This window comes from Pholis gunnellus (genome assembly GCF_910591455.1).
Source record: "Pholis gunnellus genome assembly, chromosome: 1".
NCBI lineage: Eukaryota > Metazoa > Chordata > Actinopteri > Perciformes > Pholidae > Pholis > Pholis gunnellus.
Genome location: NC_136528.1, coordinates 25,890,416 through 25,902,791, shown reverse-complemented (window position 1 = coordinate 25,902,791; position 12,376 = coordinate 25,890,416). Strand labels below are relative to the sequence as shown.

The following is a 12,376-nucleotide window of genomic DNA, read 5'->3' as shown; positions in this document are numbered from 1 at the left end:
CTGACATGTCTTCCTCCACCAATGACAAACGAACCAAAGCTAAGCACTAACAGACTTTTTCTTCCAATCTTGAAGGGAACATTAACACGTGCCCGAACTGAACTGAACCCTGAATATCTGGACCTCCGTCCGCGAGCCGAGCTGAACCCTGAATACTGGACCCCTTGCACCCCTTTGGTGAGTACTGATGGTTCCATTTCTCACCAAACGATCACCATAGCTTCACTTAACACAAGTCATTACTTTTAATAAACTCAAATTATGTTGAACAGCAATTTACTTCACCATCTCACGCACTGGCATGTTAAGCTCAGTTATGACTTGTTAGATTCAGTACCATTTTCTCATTCATGACTCCATCTACGTTTAGCCATGCTTCTGCATAAGGCACTGAAACGGACTCTGCTCTCTTCACATCTTCTCCTTCTTTCCTTTACAATGTTTAAGTTTATTATGCCTCTTAGTTACTGTGACACATTGTACTCACAACATCATTAAATTCAGGGCCTAATGCGATGCTAATATTCATGCCATTTTTACTTGAGTAATATGTATTTGTCTCATTACCTCCATGCTTAGAAAACACAGTGCTTGATAGTCATCTGGGGGTAGGAGAGAGTTTGCTTGCACACTGGTGAATCTTAATGATGTCAGTTCTTCTTACTCTCTGTTACCAACTACAGTATATCAACATGGGGAGGGTTTCTTGTAAACTAGCAGTCTCAATATATTTATTATTCTCATTTTCAGGCATATCACTGCTGCTCTGATGTTATTGATGTGGAAACTATAGCTGAGTGATTGTAATATACATAACAAATAAGGGCAAATATTCTGACCCGCTCAATTTAATTCTAGTTTACAAATATGAAAACTATATAAATACATATACAAATATGCAAACATAGCTTGCACATTATTGATCAGTGAATTTGACATTGAGGGCATTGTGCACTATATATATTTCATAATATTTAGTTTAACAAATCATTGTCTAGCAGTTATATTCTCATGAGTTGTAGTCTCACATTAAACATTCATAACCTGTTGTGCTCCCTTGGGTCCAACATCAGCAAAAGAGAAAAGCTAACAAGACATAGGTATAGTCGCAATGTAAACACAGGGGAGTGAAGTCCCTCCTACCCAAATTCCCCTGGGCTGGGATCAGCAGACTGAGAGAAATACTCCAATGTGCATGAATTATGGGAATAGAGGGCCACAATGTCTTTCCGTGTACGTGCTTGGTGAGCAGCTTTCTTTGATATGAATGGACTGCTATGTTTATAATCTCTATAAACAGATTCTGCATTCATTCTTTTATGCAGAATCTGTAAGCAATGGGACAAGATTTTGGTATCGGAAGCAATTATGGTTTATGTTTGTAGTCTGAGTAGTATTGACTAATCGCGTTGGAGCAGACTGGTTATTTGCAGGGTAACAGTTCGTGTGGAGAGCCAAAGAGCATTGGCCTAAATGCAATCTCTAAATGCATCAGCTATTGTCTGATGATGATTTAGCTTTTTATTAATTTCAAATTGAATGACACAATCCGATTGTACACGTCGTCTCTCAAGTTGCTAATCAGACTGTAAACAATGAGCAATGCATAGAAAAGGAATTCTTGGCCTGGATATTGGCTGGCTATGGAACCATAGAAATATAGCCTCTCAACCTCAGAGGCTTATCTGTTGTCAGACCGATTTAGTAGGAGTAGCCCATAAGACGCCCCTCTCCTTCCCCAACATTGATATTATTGACCATTGCAATATTTCACTCTGGACATCGTCATATGCCAATTCAGTAGACATGGCCAACCCCTAGCAAAGTCTGAATACTTCATCCCTGCATTTTTAGCTGTGAGCACAAGATCTCCTCGGCCTGCCATATTCTCCTGCCCCTCTACACAGTCACACATATTCTCCTAAAGGCCTTGTTTAACTATGTTAAACTTACAGTATACTGGTTACAAAGTGAAAGCAAGCATTGAACAATCATACTGTTCCACTGCCAGCCTGATCGAAATAGTGAGTGCTGAGTGCTTTCTCTCCTCTTTTTTCTCTTTTCTCTCTCTCTCTCTCTCCATCCATACAATACATCAGAATGTTTAGAACTACAGATGCAGTAGTTGAACATGTACATATATCAGAGTGTATCCCTCAGGACCCCCTTTAATGTCCATGAAGCGGCTTGGAGACATTGTTCCTGAATTTATGGGATTTCATCAAATGGAAACCCCATTGGTGATTTGAATGAACAGAAAATAAAATAAAATCCCTTTGTTACCAGTCCGCTGGTAGCACAGCCCCTTGTTACTTGTGCCACTACGTCATTGCAGGCTTCTCTTATTAGATCACAATTCATGTTAAGTTCCATTAACAAATGTGACTTTCATCTGCGCTGTGAGACATCTTTCTTTCATACTCCCCAATCATATAAATGGTTGAGGGAGCTGTAATAAGATATATGGGACAGTCTATGTGTTGTGTCTCCCTACAGTCAATATTTGGACTTTAGCCTGATTTAATGAACAGAATTTCTCAGAGATATCTCCCAAGCTGTATTCAACGGGAGATCTCTATGGCTTCGTTAAAGCACTGCGCTGTTTGCTTAGTGAGCCTCACTGGACTAAAAAAAGCTCAAAGACAAACACATATATGCGCGCACACACATATACACACACACACACAAAAAAACGCAAACACTTGCACCCACTATCACCAGAGAGGAGGCCCCTTTCTTCCAGCCCAAGAGGGAATGATGACTCTCATTATCGCCTCAAAGCAAGATGGCCACAGTGCCCCTACTCAGCAGCCCTATTAAGTAACCAGACAGCTTCATTGTATTGGTGTTCGATAATTTCCTTTCCTCTGTCATTCGGAGTGCATCAGGGAGTTGCATGGTGAGGGAGGAGTTGCGAAAGTGGCAAGAGCTAACGTGAAAAGGCACAGCTGGCTGAAATTATGCTCTCCCATGGTTGGTGAATCTCTGGGCTCACTGTTGAGCAGTCCACACTGACATCTTCCTGTCATGAACTGTTGAATCTCATACAAAAATGTGGATTGGAATGGATGCTTGAGTTTATCATGTAATCTAGTCACAACACACAACAAATTGCATTCTCTACATCAGTTTTTTTTTTTTCGGGCAGGATAAATAGCCTATAAGAAACTGGGAAAAGTCACCTTGTAGACTGCATATGACCAGCTGATTTATTGGGAGTTTTTCCGTGGTCCCCAGACTCAAAGAGATCAATATATGTACTGCCATGTATATTTATTACCAGTGTCTGGAACACTGGAGTTTCCAAATGTATTACAATATTGGCGTGCGTGGAATCCCAAACAATCAAAGCTGTATGCCCATAAGGAGTTTTTATGCCACAAAAAAATTGACTGTGATACATACTTCCCTTTCTTTAAATTCACAATATAAAATAGGATTACATAACAATTTAGAGTGATATTAATTCAGCTTAATTTAATTATAGCTTTGCAAGCAGGTATTTGAGTTTGAAGAAACATCTGAGCTAACAGAGAAATGTCAGAACAATTACATTATTATTTTCATTACAGTCATTTAGCAGATGCTTTTATCCAAAGCGACTTACAATTCAGATTCTATCACATTTCCACACCGTAGACACAGCTACGGGAGCAATTTTGGGGTTAAGTGTCTTGCTCAAGGACACATCGACATGCGACTAGCGGAGCCGGGGATCGAACTGCCGATCCTCTCATTGAAGGACGGCCCTGCTCTCTCTCTCTCCACAGTCGCCCCAGGAGGCTGGGCTGAGATGCATGTTGTTCACAGTGCTTGTAAGTTTAATCAGTTTTGATTACAAACCTTTAAATGGCTATTTGAATTGAATGTTACGTGAAGTTACTGAAAACAGGGGAAGGAAAATATGCTCACCACCTCTTGACACATTTTTTACACACAGAGAAAGAGAGACACAATTTCTCTTTGCTCCATCTAAATCATATTTGGGTCTGAGCTGAGATGACAAAGGAGACGTTAGGGAGTTTGGAAAAGCAAGAGCCAGTATAACTACTTCGTAAGATAACATTTGTAAACTACACAGCTGTGTAGGAGCTTCAACTCTTTATATTCTTATTAGGATATATTTTCAGATTTAGATTAGTTAATCATTTTTCCACTGCTGTTCTAATGTTGAAATTGCAACATCAAAACTCTGATTCTGTGTTTCAAAGGTTTGACCAACATGGACATTATCATGTAATAAACTGTAACTAAAGGTGATACGGTGTCAGTTTGAAACAAGAACAGCTAATGCATTATGGAACTGTTTTCTTGTGTTTTAACATAATTAAAGGTCAACGTTTCAAACTCCAAAAGGCCATATTTGCTACATCACACATGTAATTTGGGCAGCAAATGTATGATGCATCTTGCTGCTGATTGGCCCGTGGGGTGCCTGTAGTAGTCCCAATTTGGTTTGATATGTCCCTTTGCTATTGGTGCTGTTTTATGTATTCGATGTCTGTTGGGATTTGGATATGATTCATTCTCAACCAGAAGAAATTGGAGAATTTTGTTTTAGTTATACTTTCTTTTTAGAGGTCATCTTTCTGATCTTTCACAGTAATTGCTTCTATTTAGAAAAATAACCCGCAACTTGAAATCATTTTGAAACTCTAAGACAAATTGTCTTTCAAAGAAAATAAAGAAAATAGATTACACATTTGCGATTTCTGTATTTAGAAATGTGGATATTTCACAAGATGCTTCTTTTGAATTCTTTATTATTACCAAGGACTCTGTCTGAGCCCTTATATTGAATATTACAGCACAGTATGCAACAAGCTTATGTTACCATTTTGAATAGCCTTCTGTGAACTGAGTAAAAGAAATCACCATTCCAGACCACGGTAGCACGGTATGTTATTTTCTGCAGCAAAGCTTTTCTGTTCAGATTTTGGAAACTGCTGCATGTTTTACAGGTTCTATTGACAAGGAAACTTGAAGGTGAGATTCAACAGTGATCCGAAGAAAGGTGCAATTGTCACTGTGCATGTTATCCTGCAACTGTGTCGCAGAGTGGAAAAATGTGATAAAACCAGAGAGAAGAGGAAAGGCCAGGGGTGATATTACTTTATATGAAACCGTTCTTTCTCTATTCTAAAACTCCAAACGATAATGCCTCTATACAAGTACATTACTATGCTTTAGTCAGCCTTTTTTGTTCTTGAACACCAATATTCTATTCATGATGAGAAACACTATAGTAATGTCTTATTATGGTAAGGCACAAGCTAGCTAAACATATTAAAGTTTTGCCTTGGGAAAGCTACATTTATTTACGTTTAGCAATTACTAGATAGTACAAGATGTCTCAACAGTAAATAGTATTTTTGTTCACTTTTCCTTCCACACACACACACACACACACACCTACACACACACACTTTCCTTTCCATTGGTTGTAATACTCCTCTCATGCAATCCCTTATCATCTATGTTGCGTCTTATATTACATGGGTGATTCCGGTTGTCCAACACACACAGAGTAATCAATGAAATCCATGAGGGCGGAATCATACACACTCTTACTTGTGACAGATTTATGTTTTGTGGTGGTTACTGGAGACAGATGCACAGTGTTCGAACCCATGAATGCTTGCACTGTGCATCATCATCCGCTGTGTCAGTTGGAAAAAACATGTGACAACTTTTCATAAACTACTGCTTGATTGTTTACCTCCATGTGTTTGGACTGTTAAGGGGCTTTGTACCCTTCATGAAAGAATATTTTACTTGGTGCCAATAAGACAGCATATCATGTGGGGAATGAAATGGGCCCTTCACCACTTCCTACCCCTACATCCAGCGCCCTTGCTTGGACCGCACCCATGTGATCTCAACTACACATATTTTGTGTTTTTTGTCTTCATCTTGCATGTTTGCGAAGCTAGCGCAGTAACACACTGTTGCGGCTGGTGAACCTGGTCAGACTAACTAGTCAAAGCATTAATATAACATGCATATGGTTTGTTTTAAATATTTCCTTCACAGTGGAAAATGGTTAACTGCCTCGAATCATAGTGAAGTCATGAGTAATGGCAACGACCTGGATTAAGCCGCAGTGGCTTTGTATGACACACTACTTACTCTTCTCACTGGCTGACTTTCTCTGAAGGTCAGTTTGGCCATTAGCCTAACACTGCGTGCCCCACCTCTCCACTCCAATTCTCCTCCTCTCCCCTCTCCTCACTTCTCCTCCCCTCTTCATGGTCTGAAGAGGGATGTGAGGGGACTAAATTTATCTTCACACCAACCAAAGCTAAGATGTTAAAAGAGAACCCCCGACAGCTCGGTAACCGACCGCTGACCGCGATCGGCTTCACCTTCGCGAGGCGTCTGTCAAAATAACATTCGGCCATTTCTCCTCCACCCTTCCCTCCATCCTTCTTTCTTTTTATCCTCCTCCTCAACTCGATCCTCCCATCCTCTATTTTATTAACAGCGGAGCTGGTGGCTTGTGATAACTGGTCACTCCTCCAGGCGTTGAAAGGCAAGGACACTCTATTATCCTAGCTAGATGGATGGGTTGAAATATTGCCTGCAACTGGTAGAGCCTGCCAAATCCTCCAGTCTTAAAACCTCTTTGTCTCTGACAAGGAGGGACATTAGTGAGAGGGCCAGGATCTTGGATGGGGCTACGCTTCTCTGAATACAACATGGAGAGAGTAAAGCGGACACAGGAGTGCATATGTGTGGAACGGAATCCAGACATCGCATGATGTTTGTGTTTGCTTTATATCTAAGAAAAATGTACAAAAAAACTTCCATTTTGGTGAGTAGCTACAGTATTGTATAGCCTATAACTAAAGAAAGAGAGAATACTTTGTATACATTAAAATGATTAACATGTTGCAGGTAGACAGCCGGTCAGCCAGACAGCAGAGTCACTATTAATTAGTGTCCTAATTATTGGCGACCTTTACCACACAACAGTTGCAGACTTGTTTCACCCTCTGTTTCTCTGCCAATACATTTAGGAAAATGTTGCCTATTTGCAACTAGCAAGTGTCAGTAGTTCTCGCATTTTAAAATAAGCTCTGAGAAGCAGCTGTTGTGTTTTAGGATATCTGTGCTTCTATACATCTTCAGGCTTTGGCAGCACGGCTGTTAGTCTTTGTAGAAATAAAGAGAGATAGCATAAATGTTACCTTGTTTGCCTTATAGATCTTGCCCTCCCTTTGGATCATTATGTGAGGTTTTAAAAAGACAGTGGTAAGACCCAGGCTGCAACCCCTGGGTCTGTAAAGTGAAGCAATGCGTAAGTGCCTTAAACCAGCATTCTTTCTAATAGCCATCAGGGACGACTTGTCTGGTTGCAAAAAGAAGCCTGATTGTCGATGAGAAAATTACTCTACTTCTCAATTGATTTATTACCTAAGTAAACTTTGTAAACAAGAGTTTATGGTCTCAATCACTATAGTTTCAAGTCTTCTTTAATACAGCATGATGTTCATTTAGTAAATGATGGTGTCATTTAGAGGAAAATAGACCATAAATCAGGGTATGCTTTAGGATGTGGCTACCTTGTGAATGACAGATCGCTGCAACGGCGTTGTCCGGTCTGGGAGTTTTTTGGGTCTTGATCTTTGAACTTTAACCCTTTCACAGTGCGTTTCAGTTCATAAAAGTTAAATGCAACATTTTGTTGCTTAACATCGTCTTATTCAGCATTCAGTTCTATTTAGCTCCACCCTCTCGTGTCACTTCTGGTTTCAAAAAACAAGATCACAATCGCCAAAAAGTTGAGCTCAAGTCCACAAAACAATGGGTAACGTGACGGTGACTACGTCCTCTTCTTACTACGTCTATGAGTGAGACACATACTTTCTTTCAGATTTCGTCAAAATCCAGTCAGTACAGCCTGAGACACCTGAACACAGTAGATGCAGAATCAGGAACCAAACCATTCCATTTTTCTAAACAACTTGCACAGCATAAGACATGTGCTTTGTAGATGACAATTCTGCTGAATGTAAAAATTACTATATTGAATCCATTATTTCCTGTAGTTACATCAGCAACACTTCATATTAATTGAAAATGGGAAGTCGTGCTCCTTGTCACCCGCTCACCACAGCTCTTTACCAGAAAACTCTCCTCATTTGCTTTGCAGCGTGCAATCCCGCTTTAGTGCAGACAACAATTTGAGGAGGTTTTTAAATTATTTTTTAAATCAAGTGATTTCTAAAAAGGCATTTCATGTCATGTTTGGGGCCAGTATCAATCTTGAGGGCAAATCTATGTTTGTGGGCTGTTTACTTGAAATATAGCAGCATTGGTCAATTGTTCAAACAGCTGCAAAAAAGCTTCTTTGTTTATGGTCATTTGCAAAGTAGAGTAGCTTGATGATCTTACACAGAAGGAAGGGAGTAGACCAGGGTGGATGGATGGAGAGGGCACACAAAGCATCTGAATGTGACACAGCACTATGAAGTCTTTTATTTCAGCTACGATGCTGTACTTTGTGATGGCCCCACACTCCTGTTGCCCTGGTACTGTGTGTGTGTGTGTGTGTGTGTGTGTGTGTGTGTGTGTGTGTGTGTGTGTGTGTGTTTTCCAGGTCTTTGGCTGGGTGGAGCTGAGGTGCAAACACCCTAACATGGAATACCTGTCCAGTTTTCCTGAGCTATTCAAGCCCGCCTGCCCAGTCGCTAGTCATAACATATTAGTTAAATTATTGTGTAGGGCAGCAGATGTTTTTGGATCAGTTATATTCCATAGTCCGGTCTTTCACTACATATGTGTCGTGTAATAATAAAGCCAGGGGATTCGATGAACTTCACAAATTCTTGTTCACTTCACTTGTTCACTTAGTCCATTTATAAAAAGAAACCGCTCAAAACTTGGTAACAGTCCGTGTAAGAACACCAATCTATAACCACGTTTTCAATACGTTTGAGGTTCTGAGGACACTGTGAACAATGATCAAGGATGAAAAGTGCCATTTATCCATTCAGTAAAGTAACATGTTATCAAATATATCCAAGTACACTAGCAATTCAAAGAAACATGTGAAACAAACGTTTGAATGTGTACAACTCCCTTGACATGAAGTAGGCATTCAACTACACATACCAGGGAGAGAATCGACCAAGCCACTAAAGACTCTTAGCTACACATTTTATACACACTTTTGCACAATATACAAAGTGTGTAGAAACACACAAATATGCACAGTTATAAAATGTGCAAAAACAATTATACCTGTGAAAGAAAACTACAAAATTAGGTGAAATGAGACTTCACTGGTTCTTAATCAGCCTCACTTTTAAGCACAAGATTCACATAGAATGTACATTTGGTATCTCTCACAGTGATGTTCAGCTAGACGTTTATCACTGCCTCAAGGACTTCTTTTTACACGGCACGCTCATCGTCCATGCTTTTTTAATTGAATTAAGGAGCACTCACTGTGGCATCTCTGTTATTGTTATCTTGTAGGTGTACAGGGTTATTAAAGAAGGAAGCATGTTAAGTCATTTGTTATCCCTGGCATTCTAATAAACATGTTGGCTTTGGGCAAGGCCTGCAGGTTGTCTGTGCAGTTCAGATTGATACTCCTGCCATATCTAGAGCTATACACCTCATTATACTAAGAGGATGCTTAAGAGGAGATGAATCTGGGAGAGAGTGTGGAAGGCAAAGCAGGAGAGATGAAAACTGCTCCACATATTTTTTTCTTTCATAGGAAAGAGTCAGGAATGCATTTCAAACCATGCATGCTCATAGGAGACATATCAAGAAAGCATTGACTGAAATGTATTTGCAAATGATGTTGTTTTGCCATTGTGTATTTAGAATGGGATGTGTAAAATGACAGTCAAAAGGGAATAAAAAAAACATACAACAACAATACAACCTCATCGCGCCAATTATTCCCAATTGAGATCCACTCTTAGTTTGCTAACTTGTTTTTTTTCCCAGCTCAAGCACTGGTTCTTGACACAGATAACCCCATGGGGTTTCTGTCAGGGAAGGCTTGATTTTGCTAATTGGTGCCAAAGCTGTTAATTGGAGCTGTGGAAACACAAAATGGAGAATCTCTTGGGAAATATGCATGTTCAACCTCATTTTCCACCTTTACTCATTGTTTTTCTAGCTATCTAACCGCAGAGAGAACATCAATTTGTTGTCACAACAAAATGCCCAGTAGAGATTTATATAATATGAAAGACAAACAAATTACACTCAGCACTGTATATATTAAGAGTAAGATGTAAAGGCCATGGCTGTGTAGTCCTATAATTGTGACACAAGGATTATCATGATTATCACTGTTTTTTTAAACAGTTTGCAATGCAGATGAAACAATTCAACTTAACTAGTAACCTGTCTATGAGGAACTGATAAAGAAATGTGTAAGCTTTTGTGAGGTAATCACCTCCCGACAAAAAGGAAGGAAATGTCTACATCTACCGCAACAAACTTTACAGATTAAAGTCATTGCCAACACTTCCTCAGTCAAGCCTTACCAATGAATTTATGTTCAAATGCAGTCATTGTGAAGCACATGCAAGTGGCGAAGTATCAGCAGCAAACTATATTAATATTGACTGTGATTCTGATGCCACTTACAATGACAAATATCAAGTAATCATTGTGTCCAGTGCTGTGATGGCTCTTTCCTCAGATGTTTTGTTGCACTATTTATTGATGGTTGTGCTATCTAGTTAGCTCTCCTGTTATTGGTACTTCTGATCTAATGTGCTTATAAAACAGAAAAAAAAAACCATCTAGGGAATGTTTTCTCCAACTGTGATCAGTTAATCTCTTCCAGCCATGTTATCTCCTCTTTGGGGTCATCCCCTCAAATGCTCAAGTGATTTTCCATTGACAGCCACATTAGCAGCTTCACCCTGCAACGGCCTCATGCTGTGCACCTTGGGAAATACAGTACGTACAATTTATCATAGGAAATCATCATCAAAAGCAAACAGAATAGGCAGAGTAAGTAAAAAAAAATGCATCAACTGTGAAATAACAGAATTGGAGGAACATCTCTTTTTCACTGCTGCAACAGTTTTTGTTTTTGTTTGGCGTTTGAGTTGCTCGCTCTAACCCAATATGTTGCGAGACTGACAACCAAACAGCATTTTTATTCATGTATCTATTTATTTCGTGATGTGGTTTCAGAGAGACATATTGTCAACTTGCACTTTTCACTGCTTGGTGAAAAACATGTATCTTTTCAGGAACTAAAACTTGTTTTTATCTTGGTCACAATGTACTTTTTAATTGTTCCACTTGATTTTGAAAGGGCTTCATGAGCCTTAGGAGTGGAATAATTGTCTAAAACCATAGAAGAGCATGTAATCCCCCAGCTTCTCTGAATAGTTTAAAAAGTTACACCACTTTGATATTTACTCAGAGGCTGTAGCGATGTGTTAAAAACAAGTTGAAAAACAATAGCCTAGATAATATATTAAAGAATATATAATAATAATATTGTAATAATGACACCTTAATGGGGATAAGCATGTTCAGGAATGAAACATACAACAATCATGTATTGAATGTAAGTAAACACTTTGATTCAATGATTGCTGTTCAGCTTTTTATATTTTCTTGGATCGTCGGCCATTTTTATTTTAGCAGCGACGAGTCATGGTATATTTATTAATCGGGTTCATGTGACCAAGTGTCATCATCAGAAACTTGCCAGTGACAAAATTCTGCCTCACAGGCAGCAGATGCTGCGACAGCTTTTAATGTGTTGCCAAGTACTGAGATCCCATGCAGTTCATGTGAGGGTGCTAACAAAGTGTCTTGATATGTATATCGTCTCCACATGGAGCCGGCAGTGCAGGCGACATGTTGGAATTAGTACAGCGTGCGTCGGAGTGTTTTCAGTTGTTTGACATGTTTAGATGGACTATAGGACCATATGTGATGTCTCCGAAACCTGTATCTGCCACTGCAACATCAGTTGTTGTTAGAAGGTTAAGAATCAATCTTGAAATACTTTATGACGTTGATGAGGGTGGATTGAGTTCACAATTCAACCTTAGTAGCATAGTTTCTTTACTAGTTAGTCCTCATCTTCATAGATTTACTTTAGTGCTCCTGTTTACTTTTGTCCAGCGAGCAATGACAGCATACATCGCTAGCGTTCATGGCTTATTTATACAGCACACACGATTAAGAGCCATTACATAGTATCAGGTGCAATCAGCAACTACTCTGTTCTACCTTGCATATCAGTATATCCCATAACCTTTGGAAGAGTTTTATGAGGGTGCAACGGCTGTTTGAATGTTTTGATCATTTGTTATAAGGAAAGTGTTGCTACAAGTTGACACACTATTGCATGCCTACACATTAGCTTAGAACAGCA

At 39.4% G+C, this 12,376-nt stretch overlaps 1 protein-coding gene across 1 annotated transcript in view; it reads left to right on the top strand.

Moving 5' to 3' along the window:
• pcdh9 (protocadherin 9) overlaps positions 1–12,376 on the top strand; it is a gene marked incomplete at both ends in the record, with an annotated part of 193,798 nt that overhangs the window by 51,633 nt on the left and 129,789 nt on the right. Inside the window, one exon of the mRNA XM_079164748.1 lies at positions 76–177. Within this exon, the coding sequence (XP_079020874.1) occupies positions 76–177 (102 nt within the window). The remainder of the gene's footprint in view (positions 1–75; positions 178–12,376) is intronic.